At 44.6% G+C, this 16,816-nt stretch overlaps 1 protein-coding gene across 1 annotated transcript in view; it reads left to right on the top strand.

Annotated features, from left to right (window-relative positions):
• Positions 1-16,816, top strand: part of LOC121008672 (protein mono-ADP-ribosyltransferase PARP15-like) — a 54,360-nt gene that overhangs the window by 14,761 nt on the left and 22,783 nt on the right. Inside the window, exons 3-5 of the mRNA XM_040441369.1 lie at positions 8,714-8,887; positions 10,541-10,698; positions 12,045-12,165. Of these exons, the coding sequence (XP_040297303.1) occupies positions 8,714-8,887; positions 10,541-10,698; positions 12,045-12,165 (453 nt within the window). The remainder of the gene's footprint in view (positions 1-8,713; positions 8,888-10,540; positions 10,699-12,044; positions 12,166-16,816) is intronic.

Here is a 16,816-nt window from a genome sequence, read left to right as displayed (position 1 = left end):
AGACCCTGCAGGACGTGTATGTGAAACTTTTGCGCGCGCACAGGTAGAACAAGAAGACACAAAATCCAATACATCCTGACGCAACCTTGGCCACCAAAAACGACGAGACAATAGCTCCAAGGTTGCTTTACTACCCGGGTGCCCAGCAAGTGCCGAATTATGATGTTCCTTTAATAATTTGAAACGTAGGTTCAACGGTACAAACAATTTCTCTGAGGGGCAAGAGACCGGGGCGTCCCCCTGGGCCTCTAACACCTTCCTCTCCAGAACAGAGTGTACCGCAGAAACAACCACTCCTCTTTGAAGAATGGGCACCGGATCACTCACATTACCCCCTCCAGGGAAACAACAAGATAGTGCATCAGCCTTGGTATTCTTTGCCCCAGGACGATAGGTAATCACAAAGTTAAACCTGGTAAAAAATAGCGACCACCTAGCCTGTCTAGGGGTGAGACGCTTAGCTGATTCGAGGTACAGAAGATTTTTGTGGTCTGTAATCACAGTGACGGGGTGGACTGCCCCCTCTAAAAAGTGACGCCATTCTTCAAACGCAAGTTTAATAGCTAATAGTTCCCTATTGCCAATATCGTAGTTCTTTTCTGCTGCAGATAGTTTTTTAGAAAAGAAAGCACAAGGACGCCATTTGCCAGGAGACGGACCCTGAGACAGCACCGCACCGCCCCCACTCCCACCTCTGACGCATCGACTTCAACAATAAAAGGCTGAGAGACATCAGGTTGGACTAGTACAGGTGCTGAGGTAAACCTCTCTTTTAGAGAGGAAAAAGAAACTTTAGCGGCGTCAGACCATTTAGAAAAATCAGTCCCCTTCCTAGTCATGTCAGTAAGGGGTTTTACAATAAGTGAATAATTTTTAATGAATTTCCTATAGAAATTCGCGAAGCCCAAGAACCGTTGTAGTGCTTTGAGGTTCTCAGGAAGATCCCAATCTAAAATTGCCTGGACCTTCCTAGGATCCATACGGAAACCTGAAGCAGATAAAAAATAACCTAGGAATTGTATCTCCTGAACGAAGACACATTTTTCAATTTTAGCATATAATTTATTCGTCCGTAGGACCTGCAGTACTTGTCTGACATGCACCTCATGTGTTCTCAGATCAGACGAATAAATTAAAATATCATCTAAGTATATTACCACAAACCTGCCGATTAGATGACTAAAAATGTCATTAACGAAATGTTGAAAGACGGCAGGAGCATTGGTCAGAACGAAAGGCATAACTAGATTTTCATAATGCCCCTCAGGGGTGTTAAAAGCCTTCCACTCATCCCCCTCCTTAATACGAATCAGATTGTAGGCCCCCCTAAGATCAAGTTTGGAAAACCACCTAGCACCCGCAATCTGGTTAAACAGGTCAGGAATGAGAGGAAGAGGGTATGGGTCTCGGATGGTTATCCGATTTAATTCGCGAAAATCTAGGCAAGGACGCAGGCCCCCATCTTTCTTTTTAACGAAGAAAAACCCTGCAGCCACGGGTGAAGAAGAGGGTCTGATGTGTCCCTTAGCCAAGCTCTCGGAGATATAATCTTTCATGGCTTGTCTCTCTGGACCCGAAAGATTATATAACCTGGTCTTGGGTAATTTTGCACCGGGAATAAGGTTAACCGGGCAATCATAAGGACGATGAGGTGGTAACTTCTGACAACCCTTTTCAGAAAAAACATCCTCAAAATCCGAAATAAATGTAGGTAGGGTAGTTATGGAGGCGACTAAGCAATTGCTATTTAAGCAATTTTCTCTGCACTGCTCACTCCACTCCAATATCTCCCTGGCCTGCCAATCCACCACTGGATTGTGCGCTACCAACCAGGGAAGACCCAGCACTACCGGAGTGGGAAGCCCCTCCAGAACATAACATGAAAGACACTCGTTATGGTGGTCCCCTACCCGAAGGTGTAAATTATGGACAATGTGAGTGAGGTTTCTCTGAGACAGAGGAGCAGAATCAATAGCGAATATGGGAATAGGTCTCTGTAGCGTACAGAGAGACAAACCCATAGTGGGGGCAAAATGGGCATCTATCAAATTTACCCCTGCTCCACTGTCTAGAAAGAAAGAAATAGTCTCCGTCTTATCACCAAAAACAATAACCGCTGGCAACACAAATTGCGATGTACGTATGGAGGAAACGTATACCCCCCGGCTGACATCCTCCACACAGCCTGGGGTTAGTAGTTTTCCGACGGTCTTTTGTTTCTGAGGAAAGAAGGACAGACATTAATGTAATGACCAGCGTCACGCACAGGGAGGAAAAAGGGAAAGCCCTGCCCAAGGGAGAGGGAAAGGTGGTGACCCCTAACTCACCTTGCGGCTGGCACCTGACTGCCCTGACATCCCTAGACGGGTTCCTCACCCGTGCGGCGATCACGTGCCTAAACCCTGGCTTTCCCTAAAATGAGCCCTAGATAGTGAACGGGCCGGTGGGATCGCTAGTCCGCACCACTGTCACTAAGAGGGAAACACCAGGGAGAGGCCAGACAAAACAGACAAACACATACACCCAGGTGGGCGACCACAATAGACCACAAAGGTCCAACAGGGATCCGGAGGGTAGCGTTCTGGACCAACTATCAGAGAACGCAGCAACACAGCTTCAGAGGGTCAGAATAGATGTCCAGGCAGGAAGCTCTATATCTGGCAACCAGAGAAGTGTGAGAGGGGAATATAAGGAGGTTGGGAGTGCTGGACAAGGAACAGCTGAGGAGAAGGAGCTACGGATCCCTGAGTGAGCCAAAAGGGTTTGCAAAGCAAACCCAGAAAGCTACCATAAGGAAACAGCCCTATCTTACATAGAGCGTGCAGCCAACCGCTGCAACTTCCTGACCCCGGGTATAACGGAGTCAGGCGTGGTTCTTGACACCCTCGTGACATTATGATCCTGAATATAGCTGATAAGAATGTTAGCTGAATCTCTGTAGGAATGGAGTTCATGAGGAGACATAAAGTACAGAGAGGATGGTGGGGGTAATGAGCAGCAGCACTTGTATGCAGTCTCCATTACCACAGCCCCACATTACCACAGTCTGTCCTGTCCGTCCTCTGTACTTCATGTCTCCTCATGAACTCCACTTGTACAGAGATTGAACTGAAGTTCTTATCAGCTGTTTTCAGGATCATAATCCTTGACAAGTAGGAGAGGAGGATGAGGCAGCTATTTAGCTTGGTGTTGTGAAGTAAGGCCCCTTTCACACAAGCGAGTTTTCCACGCGGGTGCAATGCGTGACGTGAACGCATAGCACCCGCACTGAATCCTGACCCATTCATTTCAATGGGTCTGTGTACATGAGCGTTGTTTTTCACGCATCACTTCTGCGTTACGTGAAAATCGCAGCAAGTGAATGGGGCTGCGTGAAAAACGCATTGCATCCGCAAGCAAGTGCGGGTGCGATGTGTTTTTCACTGATGGTTGCTAAGAGATGTTGTTTGTAAACCTTCAGTTTTTTATCACACGCGTGAAAAACGCATCAAAACGCATTGCACTCGCGCTGAAAAAACTGAACAACTCAACGCAATCGCAGACAAAACTGATTGAACTTGCTTGCAAAATGGTGCGAGTTTCACTGAACGCACCCTGAACGCATCTGGAGCCAATCCGTCACGCTCGTGTGAAAGAGGCCTAACTTGTCCTGCTATGTGATTAGGACAGGTTTTGTGTGGACTAATAGGACAGCGGCCATTTTATTTCTCCCAATGATTGCGCCGGCCTCTCCATAACTTCGGCGCATCCAGCAGCAGTCTAAATGTAAGACAGCTTCCTAGGACACCACATTGCGCCATCTGAATCTGAAATACACCTAATTTAGGGTACTTCCACACTTGCGCTGCTGGATTCCGGCAGGCAGTTCCGTCGCAACCGGCAACCTGCATGCAAACGGATACCATTTGTAGACTGATCTGGATGCGGATCCGTCTCACAAATGCATTGCAATACCGGATCTGTCTCTCCAGTTGTCATCCGGAAAAACAGATCTGGTATTTATCTTTTTCAAATTTTTAAAGGTCTGCGCATGTGCAGACCGCAAAACCGGATTTGTTTTTCCGGAACACTTGGGGTCGGATCCGGCATTAATGCATTTCAATGGAAAATAATGCCGGATCCAGCATTCCGGCAAGTGTTCCGGAATTTTAGTGTCCAAAAACCGTACAGTGACTGAACTGAAGACATCCTGATGCATACTGAACGAATTGCTCTCCATTCAGAATGCATTAGGATAAAACTGATCAGTTTTTTTCCGGTATTTAGCCCCTAGGATGGAACTCAATACCGGAAAAGTTTAACGCAAGTGTGAAAGTACCCTTAGGCTTTTCAGCTTAGTAAATGACCCGTTATAAGTTATAATCATTCATTATGATTTTCCAATTTGTCCGTAAAATTTTTTGACTGTCAGTGATTTTGGGATAAGTTGTCCCAAAAAAAGAAAAATTCAAGTTGGCCACCCTGGCTGGAGTGAATCTACACCCCAATCGTAACCATTTTCAATCATCAATTCAGCTATTCAATAAACAATTCAGGTGATTGTGTTTGTTTTATTTGCAGAGATATCAGCATTTTTCTAATCAGTTGAGGGGAAAATTTTTGTTAAAGCGGCAACAGGAAGTGCAGCCATATCGGTTACCCTTGAATTAGCTTCTTCAGAGTCGACATCATGCAGCCATTTTGTCATTATGTAATAATGAATATGATACCGCATTAATAACAATAATAATTTTTATACACATTTAGGGGTCTCTAAAGCCATCCTTGAGGCGGCGGGTCCTATCGTAAAGGAAGAATGTGAAAATTTAGGTATGTTATCGTGTCAGTCTGCCTTCTATCTTACTATATTTTAGTGTTGGGTGACAGAATGCAGGCTGTACAGTAGTGTTACCACAATGCAGTGCAGATAAGGGGATATATCAGGATTTTCAAACAACTCAAAGGGGTTGATCCACGATTAAATGTTATTTTAATGTAATTCAGCAGGAAAAGTTCCTGGAAAAGAAAGATCCAATTGTGAGATATTCTCTTTACTTTGCGTTTAATCTGTATAGTAATGTGCAGGTCCACCTACTGAGATGGACACACATGTTCAGATCTTTCCTTTAACTGTCACCAGCCATATCTTCTGTTAGAAGCTGTGACAGTTACAGGGTGAGAGCTGCAGCAAAAAGGACACGCCCCCTGAGCTGTGATGGGGAGAATGCTGAGCAAAAAGGATATGTAACACCCCAGAGTGGTGTTACCACTATTGCACCCTGCTACTATCTCTAATGGGCTAATATAATGTCATCTTATGTATATCTTTCCAGGTCCTCCACAATGTGCATTCATAATCTTGTTATGTTACTTTTATTACATGTAATGTGCATGATTCCCCAGCAGGTGACAGCGCAAATGGCAGAGCTATCCTTAGAGAGAATGGAACTTACCATTCCATTCTCCCCCCTTTGGGCAGAAGTGGGCCAGTCCTGCTTGCTACCAGAAGGAGGTGGGGCAGTTCTGGTTTGTTCTAGTTGAGACTCCATGTTGGAACTGCCAGGATTCTAACCTACTTTTTGGCTGAACATAAGTCCGACTACAAGAGTGAAGTGCAGCATAAAGAGGAAACAAAGACACCAAGTTAGCTTGTCAGTACAGCAGAGTGAGAGAAAGATATAGCAGAGTTGAGTTTGCCTGCCAGTTTAATGCTAAAGCCTGCTGGAACCAAGACAAAGCCTGAAACTGTTTGGAGAAACTTGTATTTAAGTAAAGCTGCCATTGAACTTCATCTCAAGGTCTACAGTATACTCAAGTTATTTCTTCAAATCCCTCAATTATTCCCCCTATTTATTGCTTCGGATCCAAAGCCTGGGGTCCAGCCGTATCCAGGTAGGAGCACTGTGACATACATAAAGAGACATTTAGGCCGCACTAAACCTCTCAGCATTCCTACCAAACCTGGGACGCAATATAGAGGGCCCTGTGGGGAGGCTGCCTGTTGCAGGTACACCCCCTGAGAAAGGGCATATCTCCCTCACCACCACCACCCAAGCTGCCAGCCTGAAGAGAATCTAACAGAACAACTGGAACAATGAATGTGGAGATCTCTGGATACATGTGAGGTACAGGGCTGGTTCTAGAAGCCGTCATTTACTATATGACATCTGATTTTAATTTTGTTACATCAATCATGGCATAACCTCTTTAAAGGGGTTGTCTGAATATCTTAAAAACTTCTCCAATGCCATTAAATGTAATAAAAAACTAAAATGAATAGGCATCTGGTAGCCCTATTAAACCAGAGATGCCTTATTTATTCTTTTATGTTGCACATTAGAGAAAAATCTTTTTCTTTTAATATGCAAATTAGTCTCCTGGAGCACCGAGGTGCTGGCTCAAGCCCTCAGAGCACCAGTTTGTCAACACCCCACTGCTGAAGACACTCCCCTTTCTGCTTTGATTGACAGCGCCAGACATTTTCCCCGGCCCTGTCAGTCTCATGACTGCACCATTGGTCAGAGTATCGGCGCAGATACTGTAGTTATTTCCATTGCTTAGGAGGCAACAGCAGATCGTCTGGTAAGATTATATTTGCCAACTCTCCCAGGACATCTGGGAGACTCCCAGAAAAAGGAAAAGACCTCCCGGATGAGCTGGCAAATCTCCCACACGGCTTGTGGAGGGCTTCTCTCCAGAAGCTCCAACTGTATGTTGTGCTGGGACGCTGCATCGTTAGATGGAGCCCAGGAACCCAAGCGTACTTTGAAGAAAAGTTATCCTTCATAAAAAGCGTATGACATGCTACAAGCAAGGAAGGAACCTTGCTGGAAAGGGGCAGAGCCTATGGAAAAGTGGGCATATCCATTATGTGCCAGATCTACTCACTCACCAGAGGTCAACTTCCAGAAGTTGGCAAGTGTACTGAATTGGTTTGTCCAGGATTCACATTTTTTTTAAATACCACCTGCTCTGTGCTGGACCTGAGAAGGGAAACATACTTAGCTGTTCAGTCCCTGCCACTCATTTCCATCTCGTATCTTCATTGCGCTTTGATCATGTGAACTGCTGAAGCCAATAACTGACCTCAGCAGTGATGTATACCCAAGCAGCCAGTTATTGGCTGCAGCATGGCATGTTATCCCATCCGTGCAGGAGGTTTACTTGTGGGGACTGAAGTGCAATGGAGACAGTCAGGCACCAACAGAGCTGGAACCAAAGGACAGGGAGTAGGTAAATATGCTTCCCACCACACGTCCAGCAGGGAACGGGTGGTAGTTAAAAGCATGTCAACCTTGGACAACCCCTTTTGCATCAACACGCACCAAAATAGTGCCAACATTTTGGCAAAAGTTGGCCTAATCAACAGGCAGTATAAAGTCATACAAAAGAGTTCAAAAAGGTGTTATGAGAGGTTTTTTTTAATCTAATTTTCTCCCATCCGTGATGTGTATTTACAGCAGAGACCGGGGGACGCGCTGGGGTCCCTTTAAGAAATAAGATAAATTTCTGTTTTTCGTAACGCCAGTTGCAATGAAGCAACAAGGGCACAGAGCCCCTTTTAGTGATATTGTGGATGGTACCCAGGTGTAGGAATGCCAGAGTGGAGTAGGGTAGCCTATAATGTCCCTTTTAAGTGTTGTGCACGTGTCACTGTGCTCCTACCTGGATACGCTGGAACCCTAGGCGTTGGCTCTGAAGCAGACAAAGGGGGTAGTTGATGAAGGGGATGAAGAAACAAATTGAGTCAAGACCTTGCGATGAAGTTGATAACAGCTTTGCTTTGGTAAACGTTCATCAGAAACAATATTCCAACTTTCTCTTGGTTACCAGCAGGCTTTAGCATTAATGGTGGCAGGCAAACTCCTCTATGCTACGTCTGTCCCTCTCTGGCTCTGCTGTGCTGACAGGCTGGCTGTAGAACTCAGCTTCCTCTTTATGCTGTACTTTACTTTGTAATCTGGTCTGTCTCTAGATTTGACCAGGGAACACTTTACTTCTGGTTTCTAAGGCTCCAAGCTTCTGCCTCCATGACCAGCAGAGCTGAAGGTGCTGTAGCTGGTCCAGACAGGGCTCGTCCAACAGGGACGTGCACCTGCTGCCTTCCCCTAACATGGGGTAAGCTAAACTACACTCTCACTAACCTCTAACTAGAACTCCACCCTCCCTGCAGCCAGTGGGACACGCCTACCACACCACAGATCGGGGGTTAGAATGGAATAAAAAAGCTCCATTCTCTGTAAGATAGCTCTGCCATTTATGCTGCCACCTGTTGGTCAACCAGGCATATTACACGTGAACAGTTACATAGCACAATTATGAATACACATTGTGCAGGACCTGGAAATCAATACACAGAATCGCGCACGGGATTTGATGTGAGATCTTCAATAAAGACGGCGGTGGGCCATTGTGAGAAAATGGATGAGGTATGATTTATTTTTAGTTTTTACACCATTTCAGGGAAAATCTATTCGCTACCACGAAGCACAAGGAAATTCAGGTTCGTGCAAACCAAATTTTCCCTGAAATTTGGATCAAAGTCCACTTTCATTTGCTCAACAGTAGTTGTAATAAAAATCACAGGGGGGGTAGGATAAGATTTTTTTTTTAAAGTTGGATAATCCCTTTAACTCCTGAGCTGCTTTGAGAACTTTGACGCATCTCTAGTCTAAAGTTTCCATTTCCCATGTATTGGGCGGTATTAGTAAATAGGCTCCATTGTATTTTTCAGCTAAACTCCCCAACGACGACTGTGTTGTGACCTCAGCTGGAAATCTGGAGTGCAGCAAAATAATTCATCTCATTGACGTCCGATCAGACGCCATTGTTACCTCAGTGATGAAGGCTCTTAAGGCCTGTGATAAGGCCAACATGGCGACCGTCAGTCTCCCAGCAATGGTAACAGGTAATGCTTCTTCAGGAGGAAAGGTTAATACACATTAGCAACGTGTGCTGCCCGTTGCTGTATTACGGACTGCATTTGCGGATCCGCAATACACGGGCACCTTTCCGCGTGCATTCCGCATCACGGATGCAGACCCATTCACTTCAATGGGTCAGCAAATCCGGAGATGCGGAACGGAATCATGTAACGGAACACTACGGAAGCACTATGGAGTGCTTCCGTGGGGTTCTGTTCCGTACTTCCGTTCCGCAAAAAGATAGAACTTGCCCTATCATTTTGCGGAACGGACGAATGCAGACCCATTCAAGTTGAATGGGTCTGAATTCATCCCGGAGGCCGTACGAAGGTTGCCCGTACATTGGGGACCGCAGATTGCGGTCCCCAATGCACGGAACGGCCCACCTACGGCAGTGTGAATGAGACCTTACAGTGAGTTCACATCACTGTATAGATTTCCGTTTTTCTGATCCTTCAGAAGAAAAAAATGGATCTGTTATTTTGGGAATCGGTTATGATCAGTTTGCATCAGTTTCCACTAAAAATAACTGATCCGTCTTTTTTTGAGCATCAGTTCTGATCAGTTTGTGTCACTTCCATCATAGATCAGTTTTGCACGCAGGACTTTTTCTCCCATCAAAAAACTGATCTCTGTCAGAAGATGACACAAACTGATCAGAACTGATGCTCAAAATAACGGATCAGTTTTTTTCTTTATTTTTTTGTTCTTCTGACAGAGCGCAATTTAACAGGTACATGGACGGAGACTGGCAGCCCCATTGTAAGTCTGTGGGGTCCACTGAAAGCCAGTGCTATCTGGCACTACTCCACGGTTTCTGTTTGTAAGGGAAATTATAATGCAGATGCGCTCGGAGAGCTTCACTGCCCATGTGCTGATGGTACCGCTGCCGGAACAAGCGTGAGATTTCAGGGCCAGACATCGGAGCAGTGAGGATGCCTGGCAACAGGGATAGGCAGAGGTGAACTGGTGCTCTGAGAGGTTAGGCCAGGCCCCTTGGTGCTGTGAACACCTGGTTTGCAAAATTTCTCTGCATCGGTAATATTGATTGCAGAGAGAAACGGCTCATTTCAGTCACCGCGATAAACCCTACCAGGCAGCCTGGTATAATAGGGTTGATCATGGTGACACATGCCTTTTAAGTAAAACATTTGTATGCTCTGGGAGACCCCTTTAATAAGGGCACTATAACAATTGCATTGTGACCAGTATGTTTGATGGCAAGAATAGTATAGTCTGCAGAACGTTTATTGCTGTCACAGCTACAGGAACCTTGGCAGAAAACTGCTAACGGAGTCCTTCAGGATTTCTTGGGATCCGTTTAAAAACTGATCAGTCATACCAGTCACCATAACGGTAGTGTGAACAGAGCTGTAAAGTGTACCTAACCCTTTGAACAGCTTTGCCATAAAATTATTTTTTTGTAATATACTTAAATTTTTTAACGTTTTATTTACAAAATAGGCGCCAGAAATTCAGCAGCGGGCGATGTCCGTTCCACTAAAGCCTGGCATTGCACATCAGATATAATATATTTTTTTTCCTAATGTGATTGTGAATGTTTTCTGTACATGTATTTTACTTCAGCGTCCTCCTTGTCTTATAAAGCAAATGTATGTTTTCTTCTCAATGAGCAGGTAACTTAAAAGCCGAAAGATCCATAAGACTGATGATGAAAGGTATAGAAGACTACCTAGGCGATCCTTCTGTCATGACCATTATTTCTGAGATCGTCATTGTTGTCTTTAAACAGGAGATTTATGAAAAATATCAACGTTTTTTTCAGAATTACAAGGTAAGTGAATAGATAGTGCTCAGTCACCTGCGTCATCACCGCTCTTTTTTTATTTTTTATTTCACTTTATGCAGGGGCTTTGCAGGGCTCCTTATAAAAAGAAATGATCTAATCTAGGACTGGGTATGTTCACATAGATGAGATGTTCTATGAGATGTTTCATGCTGAAAGATCTGGATTCGCCGGCGACAGATCGTTCTGTGTAATCAGGATCTGCTGCCAGCACACCGCTGACCTGCATGGGGACAAGCGATGGCATAGTGATCGCTCCTCCCCATGCTGCGGAGAACATTGCATGTAATAGCAGCGGTGTCCTCCGCTAGCTATCTGGCGACTGCTGGGAGGGAACGCCTCCCTCCCGACAATCACTTGCAGCACCCAGGTGTCTAATACACCCTTAAGTATGTGATAAGATCTCTACAAAGAGACGTTATCACTTTTCTGGAGAGGTCGTTGATCCAGGGAATTATTTAATATAATTTAGAATGAAAAACTATTTATTTTTGTAATTTACTTTCTGTTACAAAATTGCTCCAACTGTGAAATATTCTCTTTACCTCATTATAATGGCGCCCCCTGGTGATGTCCACATCCACCTACTCAAGTGGTCGCACATGCTCAGTTCCATCCTTCCACCGCCACCAGCTGTATCTGCCTTAGGCTCCATTCACACGTCCGCAAAATGGGTCCGCATCCTTTCCGCAATTTTGCGGAATGGGTGCAGACCCATTCATTCTCTATGGGGACGGAATGGATGCGGACAGCACACAGTGTGCTGTCTGCAGCCGCAATTGCGGAGCGCGGCCCCGATTTTGGGTCCGCAGCGCCGCAAAAAGATAGAGCATGTCCTATTCTTGTCCGCAGCTTGCGGACAAGAATAGCCATTTCTATGGGGGTGACGGGCTGGTGTGTTGCGGACCCGCAATTTGCGGGTCTGCAACACACCACGGACGTGTGAATGTAGCCTAAAGAAGCTGTGACAGTTTCAGGGAGAGACCTGCAGGCGAAAGGACACACCCCTGAGAAAAGACATGGCCCAGAGAAAGAAAATGTCCCCTAGGGAAGTACACAACCCCTGAGCTGCCAGCCTACAGAGAATCTAGCAGAGCACTTGGAGCAATGAATGGGGAGATCTCTGGATCCATGTGAGGTGCAGAGCTGGTTCTAGCTTTGTTAGAAAGAGGTTGTTCTGTATGACATCTCATTCTCATTTTTTACATCCATTATGGGATAACCCCTTTGAAGCACTGACCAGCACTGCTACATCAGGTCATTCACTATATATAATGCTGACAAACAAGTCGTTGGGATTTGTCTATAAACATGGTTTGTGTTCTCCCATTCAGAAAAATTACCCTCACTTCTCCGCTTTTGGAAAAATGATAGAACTAATCAAAGGAGACATCACCCTTCAGGCAGTGGACTGTATAGTGAACCTGACAAATAAGACTTTGAATCGATCTCGTGGTAAGTATAAAATTAAAATACACTGCTCTGAAAAATAAGAAGAAGAGTCTAGCAAAATCTTCCTCCACCTCTTCCAACTGAAAACACATAGGTAGTCCTTTATCAAGATGAAATACGCCTAAATTAGGCATATTTCTGGCCCTGATTGCAGTGCAAAGGTCCTTAAACACAGCTTTACTTGGCATAAACAGTAATCCAAACACTTTATCTTGGTCATCAGCAGGTATTGGCATAATCTGTGGCAGGCAAACACTTCTGCAACAATCTCAGCTCTGCTATGCAGTAGCTCTCTCTCAGCTCTGCTATGCTTGGCTGGCTTAGATATGAACTTCTTCCTGTTCTGCTGGAACTTAGGTTAGCTGTAGTCTGTCTATTACTGCCACAGTATCTATCTGGCAGGAGGCAGTCAGTACGTGGAAGGAGCACATCACCTGTGGTATCTTCTTCCCATTACTATGGGAAAGATGCGAGGCAACCAGCTCACTCTCTTGATATACCCAGCATTCATCATAAGGTCTGCCTATCTTTTATAATCCTTTTGGAATGGTATCAGTTCTGAACTCTTTCAGTTATGATTTCCGGAGTAAGTATGTGATTGTCATGAGCTATGTGTACTCAGCTACTATCCTCTATCTGTGGGTTAAGCGCTCTATCTTTATGACTCTCATGTACTCAGATTTCTTCTATATGTACCTAGCTATTTATATATTGAGCTACCCTCTTGATATATATCCAGCTATTACCGACCCCCTGAGGAACCCTTGAAGGGGGAAACGCATCAGGGTTTTTATATCAATTGGGGTCATTACATTGATTATGATGACTAAGAGATAGGTACATTGTTACCTATTTTCCTATTTGTACTAACTTATCTATCTATTCCCCTCCGGGGGATCTGTCTCTATCCAGGGCTAATTTAGGGCTAGACAGGGCAGGTACGAGGACAGGGAGATCCCACCATCAGGGATTGTCCCTGGGCAGAGGCCTAGCTAGGGCGGACATAGGGAGAGTATTGCCGTCTTCCCTGTCCCTAGTCACCCAGTGGACCTCCTATTACATTTTTCTGTCCCTGATACTACCCTAACCAATCGCAGCTTTATCCAGATATCAATACATTCCACTATTGGGTGTACCTAGTGGATGCCACACGCCCATTTGTTTAAGGGTTATATTATTGCCCTATATATTCTGTAGTTTGTCTAATATTATAGGGCGTTCTTTTATCTGTTGTATATTTAAAGTTAAGTCTTAATGGTCCGTAATATTCCTTGAGTTATGTTTAGTCTGTCTATTACTTTAATCCTAGGAACTTCTTGTCCTGGCATCAAGTTCTGTTAGCTTGGGAGGCAATGCAAGCCCAGGAGGGGACAAGCAACCATAAAAGAGTTCACAGGCAGGGCCTGTGGGCCCAGCAGAGCAGGCAGCACTCTGCTGGCCGACACACAACCTTCCCTTAGGAAGGGGTAGACTAGACTGACCTACTGACTAAACTAACTCCTCCCTCTCTAAAGAGGGCTGGAAGGAACTAGAAAGTTCCTCTCCAGAGAAACTATCTCTGCACAGATTTGCTGCCACCCGCTGGTGTACCAGGCACATTACATGTAAACATCACATTTGCAAGGAAATAAATATACAGGTGAAACTCGAAAAATTTGAATATCGCGCAAAAGTCCATTTATTTCAGTAATGCAAATTGAAAGAAATTGCATTAATGCAGCTTAAAATTTGAATTTTGTGAAAAGGTTCAATATTCTAGGCTCAAAGTGTCAGACTCTAATCAGCTAATTAATCCATACCCCCTGAGCAAAGGGGACCTCAAAATTGTGACTTTGGGGTTTCATAAGCTGTAAGCCATAATCATCCAAATTATACCAAATAAAGGCTTGAAATATCTCGCTTTGCATGTAATGAGTCTATCTCATATGTTAGTTTCACCTTTTAAGTTGCATTACTGAAATAAATGAACTTTGCACAATATTCAAATTTTTCGAGTTTCACCTGTACACATTGCAAGAAATGGCAAGAAATATGAGAGATAACACAGGATCACACAATACAGATAGTCGGGGTGCAAAAGGAGGTGGTAATGGCACTCTGTGTCATTACATTCCCCAGCACTTAAGAGGCAAGCTGCCCTCGGCTTATGCTTAGGGTATATACAATATAAATACCAACATATGCTCTCAGGGTACCAAATCAATATAAGTGCTGCATTTAAATAGACATATAAAGTCTGACATATGTTACCATCTGATATAGCAACTGCTATCAAAATGTCTCTCTGCCCTTATAAGTAGGGTGTCCGAGAACAGTTTCTCTCTCAGGTATAACCAGAGAGCCAAACAATGTGCACAAAGCGCTCATTACTGACTGACTTTTAGGTATCCTGGCCATTAACACCAAAGTAAAGTGTCTTTACTCTGTAGTCCCACCACTATGCAATGGAACGCCCACAAACAGAAGGGTGGCTTTATCCTGTATTCCCTTCTAACAACAAGGTCTAATTATGCTTTACGCTTCGTCACCTTGATGATTGAAACAGGTAGCTAAACACTTTTCCTAAGCCGGCAACTAAGGCCTCATGCACACGACAGTGTTTTTTCACTGCCAGTGATGTGGCTTCAGTGGTCCGTGTCCGATTTTGCTTCAGTTGTGTTTCCTTGTGTCTTCCTTTTTTTTTGTCTGACAGGGGGGAAAAAAGTAAGGTTAAAGAGGACCTTTCACTTGTATAAACTATGTGAACCGAGTATGCTGCCATATAGAGCGGCGCCCGGGGATCTCACTGCACTTACTATTATCCCCGGGCGCCGCTCCGTTCTCCTGTTATAGGCTCCAGTACCTTTGCTTTTTAAGTTATAGTAGGCGGGTCTTCCCTTGTCCTGTGGGCGTCTCCTTCTCCTAGGCTGCAGCGCTGGCCAATCGCAGCGCACAGCTCACAGCCTGGGAGAAAAAAAACTCCCAGGCTGTGAGCTGTGAGCTGCGATTGGCCAGCGCTGCAGCCTAGGAGAAGGAGACGCCCACAGGACAAGGGAAGACCCGCCTACTATAACTTAAGGAGCAAAGGTACCGGAGCCTATAACAGGAGAACGGAGCGGCGCCCGGGGATAATAGTAAGTGCAGTGAGATCCCCGGGCGCCGCTCTATATGGCAGCATACTCAGTTAACATAGTTTATACAAGTGAAAGGTCCTCTTTAATGAAAAGTGTAATTTTATTGCACCAAGGTCTTGTAGAAAAAAACGGACGCGGACACGGATGACATACCAGTTGTGCATCAGTTTTTTTTGACGGACCCATTGACTTGAATGGGTCCGTCCTCTGTTTTCCACTGACAAGAATAGGACAGGTTATATTTTTTTGACGGACTGGAATCACGGATCACGGACGTGGAGAAAAAACTGAGGACTATCAGTTTTTTTTTCAGAGATCCATAGAAATGAATGGGACCTCCGCTAAACTGTGAAAAATGACGGAATGGACGCGGATGCACACAACGGTCGTGTGCATGAGGCCTTAGTAGGAGGAACCGGTATTCTCCCTTCTCTCCGTTGAGGACTTTTTCCTCAAACACACATTAGCAGCAGCAGGTCACCCTTAACAGTGTTAGATCTGCTTGGCACATAACCACTCGGTCTAGAACCATTAGTTTTACATGTACTCAGCTTAGCACACAACCACTTGGTTTAGAATCATTAGATTGTACTCAGAGGCGATCCATAATGAGCAAAGTGATGTTAGAGCTGCGTAGAACGTACCAGACGTCCTCAGGGGCAGTCGATAATACTAAGCAGTAGAGAGATGGCCATATTATTTTACATTGTGAAGAACTTTGACCCATGACACTTCCATCAGCTGGTACAGGACAGCCAATTGAGACGTTTCAGCACATGGACATACCCCCTACCTTATAAATAAACCTGATCTGGCCGCCATTTTACATTCAGTGTTTTGCCAGTGTAGGGAGAGGTTGCTGTGTGGAGCAGGGACAGACTGTTAGGGCCACCAAACTCTAGCTAATAGGGCCACAAAAGTCCTTTTAAGGACTGGTATAGGTGTGCTATCGATAGGTGTGACTTACTGAGGGATGTGATATACTTATAATATACTTTCTAACATAGAAAGTATATTATAGTTCATTTGTACTGTGCAGCAGTTGTGTGCGGTTCTGCTGCGATACCGCAGCTACACAGAGTGCCAAACACTATTGGAACAAATAATTTCTACCGGTGTGATATACCAGTTGCCCCCCAAAAAAACTGATTGAAGCAGGGGTGTGATATACCAATAATATACTTTCTATATAGTGCATTTGGGTAGTGCAGCATTTGTTTGCGGTTTTGCTGCAGTAAAATTGATATCCAATGACCGTGTAATCTACCTCCAGCCACATACTTACTTGTTCTTTTCTGTACGGTGATGCATAATAGTTGGGGCCTCGGAGGAATTCAACACCAGTGACGACCACGAGTTATTGAATTTCAACTATTATCATTAGGGTTTATTTCAAGAGGGGGGATGTCGTTAGCCATGTTTTTAATCCAATTTTATATTTTTAGTTCTTTTAAACAGATGTATTTGACCTGTATTTGTACTGGCCTGCAGTAAAATTTATATCCATTGACCATGTAATGTACCTCCGGCCACATAATCAC

The sequence above is a fragment of the Bufo bufo genome, chromosome 7 (assembly GCF_905171765.1).
Source record: "Bufo bufo chromosome 7, aBufBuf1.1, whole genome shotgun sequence".
NCBI lineage: Eukaryota > Metazoa > Chordata > Amphibia > Anura > Bufonidae > Bufo > Bufo bufo.
Note: the sequence above shows the minus strand (reverse complement) of the source record. Positions and strands in the feature narration are given on the sequence as shown.